This window comes from Protopterus annectens, chromosome 7.part0 (assembly GCF_019279795.1).
Source record: "Protopterus annectens isolate FY-2018-M chromosome 7.part0, PAN1.0, whole genome shotgun sequence".
NCBI lineage: Eukaryota > Metazoa > Chordata > Ceratodontiformes > Protopteridae > Protopterus > Protopterus annectens.
The window spans coordinates 405,835,901-405,858,840 of NC_056739.1; the positions used below are offsets into that span (position 1 = coordinate 405,835,901).

A 22,940-nucleotide genomic window follows, 5' to 3' on the forward strand; every position below is an offset into this window, starting at 1 on the left:
TCCAAACACTTGACCCCACACAGTTTGGTTTTGTCAAGGGGAGATCACATCTGTTAAATCTGGTCAACTTCTTTCAGACAGTCACCAAAACCATGAACGAGGGGAAGACAGTGCACACCACCTACCTTGACCTAGCCAAAGCCTTCGACACTATTCCCCACTCAGGCATAATAGATAAACTCTCTCAACTATGCATCAATCCATATGTTACCAGATGGGTAGCAAACTGGCTCACTGATAGAACCCACCAAATCAAAATACGGGAAGCCACCTAAAGCAGTAGACCCGTAATGACCGGTGTATCCCAGGGATTGGTCGTGGGGCCTCTGTTATTTGGATATACTTCTCTGAGGTACAGGCCAAAACCAGTGGGCTACAGCTGACCAGATTTGCAGATGACTGCAAGCTGGGTGCAGTCATCAATTCCCCAAGTGATGTGGACGTCTTCCAAGAGGGTCTCACCGAAACAAATGACTGGTACCAGAAACATGGCCTCAAGCTGAATGCCAAAAAATGCATCATCATCCCTTTTGGGGAGAGTGACATCCCCACATGTTATCACATTAATAACAGTGTCCTAAGTACACAATTAGCAGTGAGGGATTTGGGCACCCAGGTTGATAGCAATCTGACTTTTGACCACCATGTTGATTCCATTGTACGGAAAGCTTGCTGCATGTCCCACCTCATAAGTAAGGGTATCTCACCAGGGATAAAGAGGTCATAACATCCTTGTATTCTTTCCCTATAAGGCCAATTATTGAGTACAACTCCTCCTTTGGCTGTACCTCGCAAAGCACATCCAGCAGCTGGACAGACCACAGAGTTTCCTCACCAGGAGAATCTAGGGCCTCAAACATCTACCCTACACAGATAGACTAAAAGCCCTGTCCTTCTACTCAGTTTCATACAGACTCCTCAGAGGTGACCTCTGTCTGGCATACAAAGCAATCTTAGACCCCGCCTTGATGAGACTGCTGCATATCTGCAAGTCAAGCTCTACTCAAGTAACCCGTACACACGACCTCAACCTGGTCTTTGATATCAGTAGAACTTGTTGGTGGGACAGATTTGTGTCCCAGAGACTCCCCTAACTGTGGAATAGACTCCCTCTCCACATCAAGCAGAGTGCCTCATTATCCCTTTTGAAGCACAACCTAAATAACTGGATGGGAAACAGAAAACACACTCCTGGGATTCCATCTGTGTCCTTGCTGGACAGGGGCTTTGGGTGCTGACTTGTCTAAACATGGGCTAAACTCTTGGCTAGCCTTATAAGGGCTTCAGGGCCAATAGCCTAGTAACCTGCTATGATCCTATGATCTTATTAAATTTATTTTTTTTATTAAACAAGCCTCAAGGCTGCTTGCCATATAATAGTTCAGATGGAGTAAAATCAGTTAAGCTCTGTGGTACTTTTCCTATAGCAAAGCCTGTAGCCATTGTGACCAACCAGTTCCTCATACTGTGATTAAAATAGAATTTTCCCACTCATTGGCATAGATAAAAATAATTGAGACATTTTATCCTGAGATTCCCAAAGACACATCATCGTTGTTTGAATACGGCAGGCTAAGATGTTATTTCTTAAACTTTCCCTTACTCAGGATTATCTACCCTGTCCAACTTGAGACAGAATGAATCTGATAGACTAGTCTCTGACTTGATGCAATTTTCAGTAAACATCATGTGGGCAGCCTGAAGTTTGCTGTGGTCAGATCACAATTTTCATGGAAGTATTTGGTTCTGTTGGCAAATTGCTTTTAAACAAAACCTAGATTACTGCAGTCAGTAAACACAGTGGGTGATCACGTAAACTAATTTTAACATGCTGCAAGGTTGTATGACCTCAGACTTGTTTATATTAGGTGCTGAGAGTGCAGACTCTAGTGTCATAAATTAATCATGCATGATTCACTTAGAATGAATTCATGGACATCTGCCATATCTATGTTCTGGAAGCAAATTGTACCCTTTTGATTGCCAAATCAGGCTTTCCACTTCACATTAAACAAATTTGTGATGGTGTAGTACATTTTTCTGACAAATTGTGAGATAAGGTTACATCATGTTAACAATTCTCTGGCTATGCCATATTTGAGCCTGTGTACTTCATTTTCTGTGCTTTAACATTGCTACTTGTGCCAGTTTTGCTTGAATTTTTTCTGTTGCATGGCCTATTTTAACTTTGTAAATGGTAGTATGTGATCAGTATACCCAACTGTTTTTTAAAATAAAATAAAGAAAACCAACAAAGTAATAGAAACTTGAACAATAAAACAGAAGGCATGCTAAAATAGAGATGGAGGAGGTATAAAGGAAATGTAAGTGGATGGTTGTAAAAAACTGTGGCTTACTGTATTAAAGTAGATGAAATCCCCCTGATCAGCAGAGCCTCTATAGAGAGGGCTGTTGTGGCCTGTGAAGGTATCCCAGGCACCGTGGAAGTCGTAGCTCATCACATTAATGAAGTCCAAGGACCTAAGGAGCAAAAGAAACATTTTGACAGTCAGTTTACTGAGCACATACCTAGTGCAATTTCTCTACAAGTTGGCATTTCTGAGAATACTATCAGTTGGTACTGAAATACCATAAATATATTGTTATTGTGTTCCAAGGTGACGCCTTCTCCCTTTGGAAGTATAACTTTTCCTTTTAATTTCTGCCATTTGTGTCAAACTAGACAAAAACATTCATTTTCATAGATATGAGGAAACAGCTTCAGAGGTTAAAGTGAGATGTTATCTGTCACATTATGCTTCAGTTTTTAATGTAACTTCCAGCGACCCTCCACTGAGATCAATATATGAGCAATCAGTTCAGTTTTCAAATGATGGCAGGAAAGCTGGAGTAAGCCATAAAAATTGTGCACGGTCACCAGGCCAGTTGGAACAGTGTTCTAATGTATACTTTCACAGATATTCCACGGCCATTGAGTCGTATGACCATTCCTGCCTTGCCAATACCCTCCCTCAGAGAGTACCTCATTTCGCCAGAACATACTAATCTCTCCTGAAGTAAATTTGTGAACAACCATGCAGTAATCTACTTTTGTTTAAAGGAAGATGGTGAGTCACACTGAAACTGAACTTGCATTGATGCAACCAGAAACTGTAATATTTTTTTCATAAATATATGTACAATATATAAAGTACTAAGGAAAAAAGAAACTCATTCAGTAAGACTGCTTTGACCATGCCTTCATGGTGTGAACAGATATGATGCATGGTGCTGTATTCACTTGAAGAAGCAATACAACAATGCTGACCCTAAAATTTCCCCATGATAATTGACTTCTACACTTTTCCAGTTTTGTTGATGAATAAATCAACTGATATTACTAGTAAGCATACTTTGCACACGTTTTATTTTATGTGGGGACAAAAGTAGCTACTATATGTGCAATAAATAACACGTACACAAGTGCATGTTTTTGCAGAAGGGTTCACAACAGCCTTTATATAGGACAGGGGCTTTGTTTCCCCAAGCCCTATAATAAACATCTGGACTGCTGCTTGCCAAATCTCAGGCAACATATGCAAGGCTGTTGAGTCATCTTTTTGCTGACTTTATTGTTATGTCATCTTAAACAATCTAAATTAAGTAAGGCTGAACAATTCTGAGGGAAAATATAATGGTGTAGAGCTCAGGACATTCACAGGAAAAAATAGATCTGAGAGGTCAGTTATTTCTGATTGTTATTGATGAAACTAACTTTATGAGGGATGCAGATTTCCACTGTATTGTTGATGTAAAAGAATGACACATATGCAGTTATGCTTTGGTGAGAAGAAATGCCTTGATGCAGTTTAAACAGTGTATCAGATGTTTTTTGAATTCTAATAAGATAAGCTATATGACCACTTAAATCCTGAACTAGAATAAGCGGGGAAATAATAATGTGAACGAACAAATACCCAACAGCACATGCAAAGAGTAGCATTATAAGATGTTAATGAGCAATATAGAAGTATCAGTATACAACGAGGCATGAAGGGTCATGTATAGTATTGATATTACTGGGTGCCCATGGGTGTTGTGAGGCAAATTCCCAAAACGCAAGTACTTTATAAGTGCATCGGACACAGATATCCTTCAGAAGGGACTCACGGAAACAGATAGCTGGTGCTAGAGCCATGGCCTGAAGTTAAACGCCAAAAAATGTATAGTCATACCCTTCGGGAAAAACAAGGTAACCCCAAGCTACCATATAGGTGGCAATCCACTAAGCACAGAAGAGGTTATCAGGGACCTGGGGACCCAGGTTGACAGTGGCCTTTCTTTTGACACTCACGTTGCTAAAGTGGTTAGAAAGACCTTCTACATTGCCCACCTGATCATGAAGGGATTCACATCCAGATCTAGTGAGGTCATTGTTCCCCTGTACTCTTCACTTATCAGACCAATGATCGAGTACAATGCCCCATTTGGGATGTATCTCACCCGACATCTGCAGCAATTGGAGAGACCCCAAAAGTTCCTCACCAAAAGGATAAAGGGACTCCAAAATCTGTCATATGCTGCCAGATTGAAGAAACTCCAGCTCTATTCAGTTGCATACCGTCTGCTCAGAGGTGACATGTTCCTGACATACAAGGCCATGTTCAACCCGGAATTAATGGACATGCTCCACCTCAAAAAATCCAAATTTACCAAAACCACTAGAGCAAGCGACTTAAACCTTAGCACGGATATAAATAGGATGTGCTGGAGGGATAGATTTATCACTCAGAGACTCCCTATGCTGTGGAATAAAATCCCGGTCCATGTGAGGCAGAGCACCTCGCTGGCTCTGTTCAAGAGAAATCTTGACCTGTGGATGGGAGATCGTAGGTTTACCCCGGGAATCATCTCTGTGTCACTGCTGGACAGAGGCACAACAAACTAATGGGCACAGTATTTTTTCATATAAGGGGTGGCGTAAGCCACAAAACTTTGGGCTAGGCTTATAAATGCCTTAGGGCAGATAGCCTAGTATAAACCTATGAACCTATGAACCTATAATGTTTAGATGTGTGGTAATATCTGTACCATGTATATGCCTGAGTATGAGCATATGTATTTTTGGTGTTTTGCTCTTTAAATTTTAACCTTGGTAGGTTATGTATGATAAATAATTGCTTTGTATATTTTCATGTAAAGTAGTTCCTTTGACCTTTGTAAATGAGTGTTGCAGGGGGGGGAGGCTTATCCAGGAGGAAATTTTTTGTATGAAATTTTTGGGGTAGTCATTTTATAGACCATTTTGTTAAACTGATGTGTGTAAGTGGTTTAACAGGTAGCACACTTTTTTATATTGGAAGATAAGGAAGCTTTTGGTTCTTAGATGCATAGGTGAGTATTGCAGTCGGGAATTGCCATTTTTCATATAAAATTTAAAACTGAAGTCTCATCTGTGTGAGTTGGCAGTAACTCTGATGAATGTAATAGACCCTATGGTGTATACTGAAAAGCTTAGGGGTATTTTAAGAGAAAGCATAATTCTTTTCTTCATAACATTCTGCCTTCAGTTTTTGACTTTTCATATTTCTTTTGTTTGCTTAAAAACCATTTCAGTATCCTACTGTCTCTCCATTTTACTATGTAACACTAGTGCACATATTCCTTTCCATATTTTCTCATGGTGCAAAACTGTTCTATGCATCTTATCCATATATCTTCTTAACTAGTTCAAAAGATCCATGCACAATGTTACATTAACTCAGATCCTTCAAACTTATTTTTAGCATCTATGCTACTTTTCCCCAGAACTTCATTGCTAATAATTCATATTTCACGTGATTGTATAGAATGCTAAAATGTTTATATTGCACACCAGATGCTAAATAAGTATGAAAAAAGAGTATTTATATCTGTTTCTAAAGGGAAGTTGCATTCCAACATCCCAGCAGATTAAATATACTAACTTTGAGGTTGCGCTACTGCAGACACAGTGGGAATAATTGGCTTTCCTGAAAAAAAGCAAACATTACCTTTACTCCAAGTTTTTTTTCCTTGGAATAAATATATTTATTTAAGCAGTAAGTAAGGAGATGTCACTTCCCCGACAAAATCACTTATAAAAAGCTGTATGATTGTCTTGATGGTAAGGAATGTATACTTGTATAACTGCAGTTTACCAACATTAGACATATATTTTTTAAGCTGTCAAATACTATAATATGGTAGCACTGTGGCTATAATTGTACTACGTAAGCTATTCAATGCTGCGTTTTGATTTAATGTATTAACGTAATTTCTGAGGTCCCCAACACCAGCTACATTTAATACTGATTCCTTGCATCATAGAGGAAACCTTGTGATGTACAGAGTAAAGCACAACCTGTAGAATTCCTACTTAGTGTTGTTACTGCACATGTACATTTGCAGAATTCCTGCTTAGTGTTGTTACTGCACATGTACATTCCTATTTAGTGTTGTTACTGCACATGTACATTTACAGAATTCCTGCTTGGTGTTGTTACTGCATATGCACATTTACAGAATTCCTTCTTAGTGGTGTTGCTGCATTTGGAGTCACTGTTATATACACATGATCAATTACAAATTTGTAGCTTTGTACTTTCAACTTTTTCTGACACTGTCATTGCATTTTGGTGCCACTGTAGTCTGTTTAACCATGTCTGCTTAACCATAGTCTATTATGTCGCCTATATATCCTGACTAGCTATGTATTACTTATGTATGACAGCTCTCTGTCTTTACACTCTGATAATTAGCTTTCAATGAGGTGTATGCCACAATATCTACTAAAACAGAATAATTTGTGCATGGATATATTTAAAGCTTCAACACATCAAAGTTCATGTTTATTATAAAGCCAAATTTCCCAACTACTTTGCAAAACAACAAACTCAATATAATACAATTTAAATCCAGAAATAATAGCTGTACAGTTAAGTAGTAAATTTGTTAAAATGCTGTTCTTGCTAATCAATAAACACTGTCAAAAAGATAAGGAAAATGGGTAATATATACATTGCTACACCAACTAAGCAACAATTATTGAAAAGCTAATATGACAAATACAAAATATAAATGCCATGAGCCAGTATCAGCAAGTTCTCAGAACAAATGTCTTTTTTTCATACACATGCCTACAACAATAATATAATAAAACAATGTACATGAGAACAAATACATTTTGTATGAAAGATGTCATACTAGTACATCTTTCCTGGGTCAAAAAATTGATAAAACATATTTAACAAAATAAGTTTTCACTAATATTAGTGATACCAGCATCTACAGTCCTAAAACAATCTTAAAATATCCATCCAACAATTCTATCCATTTTTATTATTTTTAAACCAACAGAACAACACTTACACTCTCCCATCTAGTTATCTGGGGAATGCTGCTTCTTTCACCCAATGACCCAGCCATCTTGTGATTAACCGATAATATAAGAGACACAATATCCTTAGAAAGCAAGGTTGGCTGGTAAAACAAAATAAGCAAACCAGCAAGTCTCTCCTAATCACTTCTCTTCACAATATTTGGTTATTTGGAATCCATCTTAGCCACAGTCCTCCAATATGTCAGACCAGGTCAGCTTTACCTGCATCATACCTCAAAGCCCAGTGGGCTACAAACTCCTGGCTCTTACCACTAGTCTTTGTTCAGCATCAGCTGAGCCAGTCCACCAAACACACAGTTATCCCATATACAAATAAAAAAGAAGTAAAAAAGGAAATTCCCAAATAAAACTAAAAAGAAGAAACTGTCTCTATGCTTGGCAGCCTTTTCCTGCTTTCGCTGAGACGCATAGCTTACATCTATAATTTTAATTTCACATTGTATTTTAGGTGCATTATGAGTGATATATTCTGTTGCTTTGCCTTGTGTAACCTGAAGCAACTAGATCTTAACTGGAAAGGCGAGACAGAGTAGACTGTGTGGTTTTGGAATGCTTGCAGAGCTTCTTCCTGTAAAATAGGTAACAAATATCAGACTGAAGAGAAATGGTCATGCCATGCAATCTCCCACCCTGTCATCTTTGTCAATATGCTTCATAAACAGTGAATTTACCAGCAGATGACAGCTGAGCTTACTGAGTTACTGCAAATCATCTCTGTGTTTTGGATCTCTGCAGATATGAACCATTTGGTTTTATCTGTATATCAAGAATGCTTGGTGACTTCTGAGATATTGCTTGTTGTTGACATTCACTTCATCACATCCATTAATCTATTTGTGAAGCCACACCTCATCTTTAAAATTAGTTTTCTGAACAGCTTCATAGTGTTTGTCCAAATCTGCTAATTCTTCTCACTAATTTGACAGTTACAACACACCTCTACTTCCACAAATCTGACTAATGCTAGAACAGGAGTAATCTTGCAGCCTGTTTCTTTCTAGAGTGCCTTCATTAGCCCATCTGTACAGTTTTAATGGACCTTCCTTAGGCTGTTTCCATCCTGCCAATATCTTTTTTGGTTGTGTCCCCCATGGTTGAATACTAAGTACCTTGCAGTATCTTGTATCTTGCTAATAGCTCATACAGTGGGCATACCATCACCCTTTTATGTACTGAGATCTGCACATCTACCCAGTCTCCAGGGTAGTTCATATATTGTCCCTGCAACAGAGAATTTGGGGGCTGGCAACTGAAACTAATATAAGTGATCATCCATGTTCATGTAGCATGACAAAACTTGAAAAATATTAATACAGTCATTAAAAACTTATCAATGTATTAAATGCATAGCCAAGTTAATGAATAGTTTATTGCTGTCAAGTGAGTCAAACAGTAAAATCACTAACAAAAACTTCCCTAAAGATGAGATGCCTTTCCCCAGAAATGAAGGTGCTCTACCTTGCTGTTTTCTTTAGGTATCCTATACAACAAATAGTGTAGCATTTTCACCATCGTGCTGTCATGACTATTTCAGGTACGTGGTTTACATAACTACAAGCTCTTGTCCTGCTGTGAGACAGTCACTGCCATACTTTATAGCTGAAACTTTCTTTTTTTTTTGCTTATTGACTACTTTTCATTCCAAGAACTGCTGTATGTGTTAATACTCCTTGATGTATTAATTTTATTCCTGATGCTAGCAGTAAATATAGTTAAACAGAACAATCTCCATTGTAACACAAGGCTATACAATCCAAAACAGGAATTGTGATTAGTGCATGCTTATTTAATACCCATCTCCAGAAGTGAAGTTGACTTACTGAGCTATTTTGGCGATTTCATAGCCAGCATCGATGGTGCCTTTCCCAGCTGATACTGCAGCAGTAACAAGTAATCTAGGACGTCCAGTCTCTGCACCTTCTTTCTCAAAGGCTGCCAGCATTTCCTAGGAGAGATTGCATTACAGGGCAGCTTGTTAGCATTGGCAGGGTGCTACTTTATTTCAAAAACCTTGTTACTGCACAAAAATTTGAAAGTGTGATATACAATTGATTAAAATATTTCTATTAGTGCATCAGATTTTATTCACACTAAACAGTAGTGTAGATCTATATTATGATCCCTTGTATGGGTTCAATCAGGCACATACAAATTACGCAGTGATATAGATTTTTTAAACATTTATTTTATGCAGAGAGATAGTTTAGAGTTAATTTGTTTTTGAAATGCACAAGTATCAAGGTTTATTGTTATATATTTTGAAATGTCTGGTTAGCAAAATACATTTTGACTTAAGTCTGTCCCTTCATGAGTATATCTTGTGTGAGAGGACCCTCACTGGTGGGGTGGGGTGGGGGGCTGGGAGGGGCTACATCCCAGAAGCTAGAGCACAATTCCAAAATATCCTGACTACACCTCTGATCCCATGTTAATTTAAGGAATGGAGGCTTTTAAAGTAAAGTCATAGATTTCCTGATCAGTTCTAATAGAATAAGTAATTATTTTGTCTATCTTTTCATTCCTCTAATGGTGGCTTGGAAATCACTTACTTGATTGTGTTAGATCGAAAGCAGTCTTTCTACAAGACTGCCGTGCACTGTTTTGTGGAGTTCTTCCTCTTTTCAATGTTGTGAGATCCAGGAGTTGGTATATACATCAGTTTGAGGGGGAAAGGAGCAGGGGGGACTTCGCTCCGTGCAAAAAGAAAATGTTTTTGATCTAGCACTGGGTTTTATGCTATTTTAGCTGTTTTGATTAGTTGGAATTGAAGTAGGAGTCTTCTGGTGATCTTATTTCAGTCTTACATAGTTAAAGCCATTATTTAAGTCAGTAGTTCTTTACTTCAGAGCTTCTTCACTGATGTGGTGTTCTTCCTTTTGCTATTTATTAACATACTGTTTATTTTGTCTCTTTCTGTCACTCTCTTCTTCTTGATATATTTTTGCTGCTTATAATTTTATGATGATAGGAGAATCGCTTATGCCTGAATTATCAATGAGTAAATTTTTAACTTTGTAGAGCTTTATATGCATATTCTCCACAGCTTTCCAGTCTAAAATATCACAATTAATTTGATATGTTTTGAGTGTGAATAAAATCTTCAGTTTATAATAACAATAAATCAAACTGGGTGCCATTAGTATAGCACATTTTCTTAAATGTTGATACAAGGAGCTATCCCTTTCTACTGGAATTGTAGTAAAAAGAAACATGTCCATAGGGAGTTACATTGCAGCAGTGGCTTGCCGTGGGCACAGTCATTATAACACTGGAATGGTGGCAAAAAAGGGAGTCCATGATGTGGTTGCTTCAGCCCTGTCATGCTGTTGAATGTTCAGTGATAGCTGTATGGTGGTACAGGAATGGAGATTGTGTAAACAACACATGGTGAAAGTGAGGCAGTGGAACAGATGTAGCCCATAGAATGATCTTGTAGCGGTGTAATGGTGTTGACTATTGTGTGGCAGAAATACAATGGTAGAGGAAGAGTGACATATTGGTGTCATAACAATGGTACAGCTACAAATGTGACTGCAGTGACTGTGCAGCAGTGGCATGTTGATAAAGGCAGGGTGACACTGGTAGTGTAACACTGACACAGATACAGATGCAGTATTGGTGTGTTGTGTTGGCATAGTGACAAAGGCAAGGTGGCACTGTGAGGCAGTGATACAGTTACAGATGTGATAGCAGTGGCATGGTGGTATAGGCAATGTGATACTGGTATTGTGGAAGTAACATGTTTTCTGTGATGTTATGGCAGTGGCATTATGGCAGTTTCACAACTGTAGCCTGTGCAATGGCACTGTGGAAGAAGCATGTGGTAATGGAGTCATGGCTGTGATACAACTGCAAAATTATGATAACACTGGCATACCAAAAGTGACATGTGGCAGTTGGAATGGTGAAACTGCAAGCTCTGGATGAACAGCAGGTGGTACCACAAAAGTAGCGGTGCTGACAGTCAAAGGCTAGCAGCAGAGTGTCAGCAGTAATTTAGCAGTGATAACACAGTCAAGAAGTTCTTGTGCTACTGGCATGGTGGGAGACACAAGTTGATACTAAAAGAAGCAGTGGCACAATGGCATTGGAGTAATAGTAAAACAGTGGCAGTTCTATGATGGTATTGTAATGGTGAAAGTGTCAAAGACAATGGCACATGAATATTAAGGGATTATATAATCATATTATGAGCACCTTTTCTGATATCTCTGTAGACAAGAGCTGTCATGTAATACAAATAAAGAAATACAGACAGGGATGGTGATAACAGGAAAGAAAAAAGGCCAATTCTTAGTAGCAGCAGACATATCAATTGCAAGTAATGAGCTACTTGGTATATAGAGCATCAACAGAGAGACTGTGTTTGAATGCTTTACTGCCAGAAAGCAGATGAACAGTGAACATACAAAATAAATAGATATGAGACTTGTAAACTGATTTAGGGTGGCAAGTAAGGATATGTGGTAGAATAAATGGAGTAAAACTGAATATCATTTGGGTCTATGGTAGATGACGGTAAGTATGGTATTTTGAGACTTGCAGACTAGGTTACTTCTCCATAATGTGATATTTATGGAAATGTGTGGCAATGAACTGCATAACACTGAATTTAAATAGAGAGATATTACTGAGAAAATCCAAGAGAGCTAGAAGTATGATAAATGTACTGCAGGAATGCATAAGAAGAGAGAAAAATGGGAAAAAATACAGAGACTGTAGTATTGAAGGTACCAGTAAATGGATATGTGATAGTAGTTAATGGGTTGGTGTCTGGGGAAAAGGTTTGCAAAGGAAAGAGCACACCAAGCAACAGTTTTTGGCAAGTTTTATGCACTTTTATTTTTTGTGACAAATGGCTATCAGTTCTGATTATGGTAAACTAACATATCCTCATGTGGAAGAAATCTCAGTTTATCATTTCACTAAATGACCACAACTCATTGGTATGTCACATTCCCACTGTGCACTGTTGATATTAGAATATAAATAACCTGGAGAGACTGTTGTCCTGATGTGGGCAGTGCGACATTGTTCTGCTAACTGTGGCATGGTTCAGGATCATCTCTGCTTTATGTTAGTTGTGTTATGCTGCCACATGGGGAAAGGATTTCATTTGTAAGTCAGAAAACAGATAGTTGTAATGGGAAACATTTGGAGGGCCATATGTAATCATCATTTATAATTTAGTGTGACTATGAGATGAGGACATGGCCACCGATGGTCATATTCAAAGACATTAATGCCACTCATACCTGGACCAAGATGGTGAAACGCTGCTTGTCCTCTGGAGGGCTTCCTCTGGAGCCAGGATATTCCCAATCTAGATCCAAGCCATCAAATCCATAATTTCGAAGGAATTTGATTACAGAATTTATGAATGTTTGACGGTTCTGAGCAGTAGAAACCATCCTTGTGAATCTGGAAAAAAAAGAGCAAGTCATGTGTTTTAGGTACAGTATATAGCTACTTCTGTAGTGGACCAGTGCAAGTATTAAGGTATTCAGTACTCTCACCTGTCCGTCCCAAAGTTCCATCCTCCAATAGCCAGTAAAGTTGTAAGCTTCCCATTTCTGTTCAAAAACAAAAGCAAATAAGGTGGTATAGTGTTTATTTATTTATTTATTTTTATTTTATTTTATTTTTTTTTATTTTACATTTGTTGACCGGGAAAATCCGACTGGATACATGTCCATTTTCAGCGGAGGCCCGGGGAGAAAAGCTCCACATTTAACAGTTGGTACATTATTACATAGAAAAAAGCTGATGTTAAAATAAAGTAAACAACAGTAATAGAAATAATAAAAAAGAGAAGCCAGAGATACAGGCGTTATTAGTTACATACTTAAATAGTTGATAAAAAGAGGGTAATCAGACGCAGAAAAGGTATATGATTTGAAGAAAAAAACACTTAGTCATGCATAAAAGATAATACCAGACTAAGGTGGTTCAGAGGGAAGAGAAATACAGGGGGAAACAAGAGGAAAAGAAAAAGAAGCTGACATGGTAGATTCCATGGAATTCTATTTAGAGAAGAGAGGTGAGAGAAGTGAGTTAACTAAAGGCAGTTAGTCAGGGTGTGAGCATTGGCATAACCAGTGAGACTTAAAATATTGGAATAGACTTTTTTTAAAGTATGATAGAGAAGTGTTTGTGGTAATACTGGTGGGAAGGGAGTTCCATATATTAGCAGTAGTGTTAGCAAATAGAGCATCTCCACTTGCATTGTGGGATTTAACATTTTGGATAAGTATTCTGTTTGAGGAGCGTAGGCTATTTAGGTTAGTATAAGGAATGACTAGGCTCTTTAGAGCAGGGGTTTTCTCAAGATGGGTAAGTATTTTATATGCCTCAGTAAGTTGAGACAGCTGAAGGAGGTTAGGGAGTTGGTGACCTTTGCACTTTGCCTAACATACAAGGCCATGTCAAACCCAGATTTGATGAATATGCTTCTCCTCTCAAAAAAAAAATCTAGATCCAGAGTCACAAGGGCGAAGACTTAGTGAACGACTATTAATAGGACATGCTGGAATTGCTGAGTGGATAGATTCATCACCCCAAAGACTGCTGTGCTGTGAATCTCGGTATATGAATAAGAGAGCACCTGCTGGAGGCAGAGAGAAAAGAATCTTGACCACCATGGGATGGGAGATAGATATTGGATACCCCATAGTCACTCTCACTGCTCAACAACAGAGCAAAAAATAAATAAAGTTCCCCAGTACTAAAAGGGGTGGTGACGAAGCCACAAACATGGGGCTAGGCTGCTTGTAATGCCCTCGGGCAGATAGCCTAGTATGAACCTATGAACCTATGAACCTATGAACCTATCCATCCAAGGTCTTTTAGGTTATTACAGTGGTGTGTTCTATATGGTGAACCATTTGCAAATCTGGCAATGTGATTATATGAACATGAGAGTTTATTTAGTTCAGTTTTATTCAGCTTAGTGAACATTGGGGATGCATATAGAAGTGTGGATAATAAGTGGGTACGAGCAATAGTTGTTTTTGCCATAGGTGTTAGAAAGGCTTTGATTCTATATAATGATCCTAGTTTCCTGTTGACAGTTTTGATAGTAAGATTAATATGGATGTCATATTTAAGTTTATTGTCTATGGTAACTCCTAGTAGTTTAGTATGGGGGTCAGGTGTTATAATTGTACCATTATTTGAGTGTATATTAAAGTCTATGAAGGGAAGTTTCTGGGTAGGGTGAAATAGTAGCAGTTTGGTTTTTTTGGGATTAAGAAGTAGCTGTCTTCTTGTAAGCCAGTTTTCAACAGCTGTAAAGCAGGATTGAGTTTTAGCTAATAGGTTGTCTAAAGAGGTGTCCGAACAGACTAAGGTCGAATCGTCAGCATATTGTATACAGGTTGCGTTAGGGATGGCTTTGTATAGGTCGTTAATAAAGACTGAGAAGAGAAGTGGACCCAGTATGGATCCTTGTGGCACACCTATGGTATTTGGTAGGAGATTGGAAAGTTGATTTTGCCAGAGTATTGCTTGTTTCCTATCAGAGAGGTAAGCTTGAAACCAGTCTAAAGTTAGATTGTCAAGCTGTAAAGTTTTTAGGGTATTATGAAGTAGTTGGTGGTTAACCATGTCAAAGGCCTTTGAAAGATCCAGAAAGAGAGCAGATGATATAATTTTGTTATTACGGTTGCAATTTATAGTATCAGTAAAAGAGAGTAGTGCAGTAGTTGTGCTGTGGTTGGGTCTAAATCCGTGTTGTGAGTTGGTCAGTAGTTTGTTCTGGGTTAGATAGTAAAGTAGTTGTTTATGTATACCTTTTTCCATGATTTTGGCAAGAGGGGACATTATGGCTATTGGTCTATAGTTGGACAGTTCAGTGGAAGAGCCACCTTTATGAAGAGGTATAACATGGGATGTTTTCCAAATTGTTGGGATGGAAGATTCCAGGATGGTACGATTTATAAGAATTGATATGGGGTAGGCTATTACATTTGCGGCTTTCTGTAAGTATTCAGCTGGGAGAAGGTCAGCAGAGGGGGTCGTAGGTTTCAGTTTTTGTAATAAGGATCTTATGCTAGATGTTGGGACAGGTTGTAGAGTGAAAGTGGGTCTAGTTTCTGGAATATCCTCTGTCACAGGACTGAATTTAGCAGATAGTTGGTTAGCTAAAGTTTGTATAGTACTCGTGAAGAATGAGTTAAAGGTGTTAGCTACTTCTAATGGAGTTTTATCTGATACCATTTCTGGGGTGGGAGTTAAGGACTTGCCTGGGCATAAGAGGTTGTTAAGACCTGCCCAAAATTTTTGTGGGTTGTTTTGGTGTTTATTTTGTAGTTGGCAGTAGTAATTTTTTTTGTCAGCTAGTATTGATTTTTTTGTGTCATTTCTTTTTTGTTGAAATATGATGCGGTCTCGGGATAGTTTAGTTGTACGCCAGGTATCCCAGGCTTTGTTTCTATTTTTAATTTTAGATTTGGTTTCCTTTGTAAGCCAGGGTGCAATATTTACTTTGGTCTTAATTATCCTTTTTGGAGCATGATTATCAAGTATGTCTAGGAAGGTGGTATTAAATCTAGATACTGCTTCTTCAAGGGGGAGATACTTTAGTGGGGCCCAATTACAAGATCTGAGTTCTTCTTGGAATTTTGTTAGGTTAAATTGCTTCTTGTTTCTAATTGACCTGTACATGGGAATGGTAGATAGGCCTATTTTATTTTTTGTTATGTATGTGATGAGGTGGTCGCTTAGGTCATTTGGTACAGTCCCAGACTCGTATGTTTGTGGCTGGCTATTTATTAGAATCCAGTCTAGAATACTTTCTTTTTGGTTTACATTTCCAGTTCTAGTTGTAGTATTTATAATCTGGGTAAATCCATGTAGGTTAATGTGGATGGGGTTGGTCTCTGAAGAGCATAGGTTCCAGTCAATATTGACGTCACCCGTGATAATAGTTTCTTGGTGATAGTTGTTGGATATCCAGTTAAGTAAATTTTCCAGTGTATCAACATTGTTCCCTGGAGGGATATACACTGTAAATAGATTTATACTTTTTTCTTTGTTTAGCTGTATTTTTAAAGCAAGTGTTTCTGCATTAGAGATTTGGGTTATGTGTTATTTCACATCACTGTTTTATGCTGCAGCAGTGGGGTCCAAATGGAAAGTAATTTATTATCCACTCATTGTAGTAATATTAGTGTACAGTGCAGATATAGTTACTGTTCTCAGAATATGTACTTCCAAGGCCACTGTTGTCACAGTAACGTTGCCTACTCATGAACATTCATTTGATAGTAAGGAAACACTGCTTTAGTTGCCTACTCTGCACATTTCACCCATCTCTTCGGTAAACTGTAGATTCTAGCTCATTATACTGTCCTTTTACCCTAAAGCAGAACTGCTCTGTCAGTGCCATGTATTTTTGAACTCCCTCACAGTTTACTGATGTTATTCTTTAACATAAACAGTGGTGTAAATAGAAGATGGCTTGCAAATACTGCAGTAGTGAGGGGGCATGTGAAGATTTACTTTGTTTCATAAAAGAGCTATTGCAGCACTAAAGCTTAGTTTTGGATTAAAGGTTGCTTCTATATTTCCTCCTAAAGGAATTCACTTTACTGCCAAGTTGGACAATTCATGTATTAAATCCATATAACAACTCACACTGTTAACAGAAAGTAGAGACGAGTAAATAAAGCAGTCATTCCTAGAAAAAAGTTACAGCATGTAACCATTACAGAACACATTCCTAAATTCATTTACAGTGAAACAGTGGTTTAACTAGGATTGTTTGGCACTGAATCCCAGAAATTCATATTGCTTCAACAGCTATACCAAGAACAGTCATGCTCTAGGACAACACTAGGTGTGTAGGTTATCTTAAAGGTATTGAGATTTCTGAATCATCAGCTTACAGGGTTTTGAAACTGAGGTTCTACTACTATTTTCTTTCTGCTTACACAAGTATGAACCTTTCTGGAGCAATTTCATTGAAAATCCTGCTGTACACTCCAGGAGATTTACTCCATAAATAAATGGTTTAGTGTGTGTGTGTGTGTGTGTGTGTGTGTGTGTGTGTGTGTGTGTGTGTGTGTGTGTGTGTGTGTGTGTGTGTGTGTGTGTGTGTGTGTGTGTGTGTGTGTGCGTGTGTGTGTGCATGTGTGTGAGTGTGTGTGCGTGTGTGTGAGTGTGTGAGTGTGTGCATGTGTGTGTGTGTGTGTGTGTGTGTGTGTGCGTGTGTGCGTGTGTACGTGTGTGCGTGTGTGCGTGTGTGTGTGTGTGTGTGTGTGTGTGTGTGCATGTGTGTGTGTGTGTGTGTGTGTGTGTGTGTGTGTGTGTGTGTGTGTGTGTGTGTGCGCGTGCGTGTATGTCTGCTATTGCAGTCTCCTGATATAGAGTAGATTGAAATGCCAGCTGCTAAATGTAATAAAAAGGTTGCTAATAATGTGTCTTCAGCTTCATACTTGTTTGATTCCCCCTTGAGATGGTTCTTTTCTCTTGATAGTTGGAGAATTAAGGCATTAAATCTGTTGTTATTCAGGGTATTGTACCCAAACAATATTATTTAGTGGCTGTCTGACATGCTAGCTGATCAAACCCCAGAGTATGAATTCAGAAGTATGGACAGTAACGTCCTCCTCATTGTGGACACAGCTCTGAATATTTCTCCAAATGTTTATATGTGTGTGCTTACTATGTTGAGGAGATATGCCCTAGCCCTATTGTAAATGTAGTTTACCAAAAAAAAAAAAAGAACAATTCCTGCCTGTGTGGAGAAGGGATAATAATTTTAACTCTGGAAAGTAAATGTAAGACAAATGAAGCTTCCATAGCTGTCCCCAAAGATCATTAGCAACATAATGACACTTGTATCTTTGCTTAGAATAGGCATGCAAGCCATAAACTAAGGAAGATGTAAAACATCCCGTACATACAACAACAACAACAAAAAAAAAAGACAGACCTTCTTTTACAAATTCAAATGCTGTTTCAGCATAGAGGCCATGCTGTCTATGGCTAAGGTATATATTAATGCCCACTTTGCTATGTGATGGTTTAACCCATGCAGTATTCTCAAAAAATGCAACATACTTGTTTGAATAATGTGTGCCATATTGCTACCATGTTTGTTGCAAACTAAACTAATATTTAGGCTGAATTTTTAATTTATTCATTTTTTGAAAAAAAAAAAAGTGAGCAAGGTGGTTTGAATCTTGGCTCTAGATGATTTTCACAGTTGAAGTGACACCCCGACCCTGTGTGGAAAATGGAAAAAAAGGGGTTTTGGAAGAATGGATGGATGGATGAGTGTCTGCTCATATTCTTTTTAAGCACAATGCAGTCCAGAAGAATAACTGTAGTATATAGGTTCCGTTTCAGGCATCCAATCAACCAACATGTTTTGCAAATATTGTCAGAAGCCAGAGTTCCTGAAAAAAGTCTAATCAGAAACGAGGAGAGCGTGGTAGTTCCATGTGGTGATCAGAGGTCAGAACTGAATGCTAGGCCCTGGTAGTGTAACCTAGAGCTCTTAAAACATTAATCCATAATGCTGCCCCGGTGGACAGAATCTAGCAGTGGAATATTATGAAAACTTTAGCCTGGATGTACCATATTTATGGGGACATGACAAAATGAAGTATTTAGGAGTATGGATTAGAAATGACTCTGTTGTGGCAGCTAAGGATATGTGGGAAGAGACTAAACAGAAGATAATATAAAAATTGAGAAACTTGAAGCTTTGTTATATGACTATGGATACTAAGATACAAGCAAGTAAAATGTTTTTTAATTTCTTTTAGTCTTATACACAGGTCAGACATACTTTTATCAACAAGAGGAGAAGCTGTGGATAGCAATTAAAAAAAGTTAAAGGATTTTATCTGGGAAGTGAAGACAGCAAGGGTCAAGTGGGATATGCTGATTCTTCCAGTAGAACAAGGCGGACTAGGATTACCCAATTTGAGGGGGATTTTACAGCAACACGGTTAAGGCTCTTATACATAGCACAAGCAAAAAACTATAATTCAAAGTGGGAAGGAATGATGATGATGATACGGAGAGAAGCTCAAGAAATAAGGAGAGATTGGGGTTCTGGATGCAGACTCTTAAGGAGAACAACAAAAATCATACAGAATATTACATTCATAAAACGGCAGGGAGTGTTCTAAGAACCAAACCAGCATGAGAATGGAGAAAAGAGATTCTGCCAATACAGATGACTGTGGTTAAGGATACAGATAATAGGCAAGAGGGGGGTGGAATTTATTGGAGAAAACTGGCAAAGGAACCAAGGTATTGGGAGCAAATAACTAGAGAGGGAAAGGTAATAGAATGGGAAGAGGCCAAGAATTTATTTGGACTGCAGGTTAGAGATTGCTTTCCCTATCAAGGACTGATATTAGAGTATAGGCAAAGAGAAAGAATAGGAGGTGCTAAATGAAAGACCAGCACTGGCAGAGTTTTTAACAGAATCTAGAACATAAGTTGTCATTAAAAAAGGAATAATTAGTAGAACATATAAAATACTGCATGATAATTATAAAAATTAATCAGAGGAGCTTAAAAAGGATTGAGAAAAGAGACTGGATAAGCAATTCACAAACAGACAATGGGGGGATATAGGTATACCTCCCAAATATGCAACAAAGTCTAGAAGATTTAGGATCTTTGCCTGGAAGTGTTTACATAGGTATTTGTATACCCCAAGTAGATGCCAAAGAGTTTTTCCCCAGGTGGATAGCAAATGTTGAGGTGTGAAGGGCAAGAAAGAGGTGTCTGGGAACATATTTTCTGTGAGTGCAATGAACTGGCAGACTTTAGGGATTCCCTGCAGACCGCTCTGTTGGACATGCTGGATAAGTGGATTAGACTGACTGGGGAGACAATTTCTTTGAGCTATGATACAGATTCAGAATTGCTTAGACATAGTAAAGCCCTGCTGAGTCTAATTATGGTGGCTGCCAAAAAAGCAATTACCAGAAAATGGAAATTAAAATGGATGGAGCAGTGGTGAAGTGGTAGCATTGTTGCCTCACAGCAAGAGGTTTTCCAGTTCAATTCTTGGCTGGGGTGCCTTCTGTGCAGAGTCTGCATGTTCTCCCTGTGTTTGTGTGGGTTTACTCCAGGTGCCCTGGTTTCCTCCTACATTACAAAGACATGTGTCTGGAGCATTTCTCCCTAGGCCTCTGCCTAAAATTGGCTTTGTTCCAAGTTGGACTTTCCCAAATAAATAAATAAAATTTAGACCAACTTTACTAGAAGTAGTAAATATAGTAACACAGATAAAACAACTGGAATTGGTATTTTTAGAAAAGGGAAGGAGCAAACTAGATAGGAAAAAATGGGAATTTTGGGAAAAATATATATGAAGAAGGAACGAGGTTTAAGAGGCAGGATTTGGATGAGCTATATAATGCTTAACTGACAATGACTAGATAGATTATAAGTGATGTATAATGTTTGCAACTTAAGTGGCTCATAGGGTAATGGCCATGGAGCCTTTACAAACCTAGCCCATAGAAGTGCCCTGGCATCGTGCCACCCAACATTAGTTCCCAGTGCCTCTATCAAGTAGAGCCACTGCAGTGATCCCCAGGGTGAACTTTCTACTTCCCATCCACTCATCAAGATTTCTTTTGAAGAGGGCCAGTGAGGTGCTGTGCTTGACATGTATGGGAAGTCTATTCCAGAACATGGGCAGTCTCTGAGTTATGAACCTGTCCCTCCAGCATGGTCTGTTGATTGTGGTAATGAAGTTGAGGTCTCTGGAGCATGTGGTGCAGAGGGATTTGGATTTCTTTAGATGTAGCATTTCTAACAGAGCTGGGACAGACATGGCTTTGTAAGTCAAGCAGAGATCTCCTCTTAGTAGACGATATGAGATAGAAAATAGCTGGAGTTTTTTGTCTCTGTCTGTGTAGAACATGTGTTTAAGGCCTAGGATCCTCTTTGTGAGGTACTTTTGTGGCCTTTCCAGCTGTTGCATGTGTCTAGTGAGGTACATGCCAACTCGATGATTGGTCTAATGAAGGAAGAGTAGAGAGAGAGATGATGACCTCTTTCTTCCTGGATGCAAAACCCTTGGTAATGAGATGTGCCACCCAGAAGGACTTTCTGACCACAATGGCAATGTGGTGGTCTAAGGAGAGGTTGCTGTCAACCTGTGCCCCCATATCTCTTATAATGCCTTAAGTGTTCAGTGGGCTCCCATCAATGTGGTAATTAGTAGGAACTGAGTTTTTCCCAAAGGGGATGATGACTCATTTTTGGCATTAAGTTTAAGACCATGGTTTCAACACCAGCCATTGGTCTCAGTGAGGCCTTTCTGTAGGATGTCTACATCACTTGGGGAGTTAATAATGGCTCCCAGCTTGCAGTCATCTGTGAACCTGGTCAGCCAGAGTCCATCCATGTTGGCATGGACTTCTGAGAAGTAGATGCCAAACAGGAGAGTACCCAGGACCGATCCCTGTGGGACGCCACTCCTGACTGGTCGGCAGTCTGACTTGGAGTCCAATACTTTCACACTGTGGGTTCTATCTGTGAGCCAATTTGCAACCCTCCTAGTGATATAGGGGTTGATGCCTAGTTTGGTGAGTTTATCAATAACTCCTGAGTGGGGAATGGTATCAAAGGCCTTGGCCAGATCAAGGTAGGCTATATATACTGCCTTGCCCTCATCCACAGCTCTGGTGACTGACTCAAAGAAGTCAACCAGGTTGAGAAGGCATGATCTAGCTTTCACAAAACCAAATTGCATGGGATCTAGAGTCTGGATATTCCCTATATCAATTAGGCCCATGATGGTGCGCTCCATAACCTTACATATCAGACTCATCAGGATAATGGGGCAATAATTCTCAGGGTCTGTAGTCGCTCCCCCTTTATGGAGAGGGATGACTGTAGCAGTGTGTGATTCAGTAGGGACAAAGCCTGAGGTTTGGCTGTGATTGAACAGGGCACAAAGATGTGGTGCCAGTTCACTTTTTAGTTCATGCAGAATACACCCAGGGATATTGTTGGGTCCCATGGAGGCTGTATTCTTGGCCTTGGACAATGCAGCTTTAACCTGTGCTGCAGTAATGCTGGGTGCCTGGCATTCCTCTAGTATTGTGATTGGTCCTTTGGGAGGGGAGAGATGGGTAAAGTTCGCATTGAATCTATCAGCCAGTAAGTTGGCAATATCTGTTGGCTCAGTATAGGAGGTACCATTGTGCAGTAACTCAGAGAAAACATGGGTACTGCCATGGAGATTCTTTATATAACTATAGAAGGCTTTGTGGTTGATTTTAGTGTCTGCCACAATTCTGCCTTCATAGCTGGCATTAGAGGTTTTGATGAGGGATCTTAACTTTTTGTTGAGGCTAATAAGGGAGTTTTTCCAGCCTTGGGACTTCACCTTTTTCTGCAACAGTTTCTTCCTTCTGTTGTAGAGTTTATTAATGGCAGATTGCCTTCATCATTTTGGAGGAGAGCATCTTGGTTCTGTTGGGTATGGCTAGTTCCATGCATTTATGTACGTGTTTGTACAGTGCATTGGTGTATGATTCAGCATTCATGCATCTATTTTCCATTGACATGGGTGCCATGAAGTTAGCCACCTCTG

General features: G+C 39.0%; 1 protein-coding gene across 1 annotated transcript in view; it reads right to left on the reverse strand.

Moving 5' to 3' along the window:
* LOC122805965 (acidic mammalian chitinase-like) overlaps positions 1-22,940 on the reverse strand; it is a 58,130-nt gene that overhangs the window by 20,080 nt on the left and 15,110 nt on the right. Inside the window, exons 3-6 of the mRNA XM_044076206.1 lie at positions 12,877-12,933; positions 12,616-12,781; positions 9,181-9,305; positions 2,358-2,481 (exon numbers count right to left, since the gene is read on the reverse strand). Of these exons, the coding sequence (XP_043932141.1) occupies positions 2,358-2,481; positions 9,181-9,305; positions 12,616-12,781; positions 12,877-12,933 (472 nt within the window). The remainder of the gene's footprint in view (positions 1-2,357; positions 2,482-9,180; positions 9,306-12,615; positions 12,782-12,876; positions 12,934-22,940) is intronic.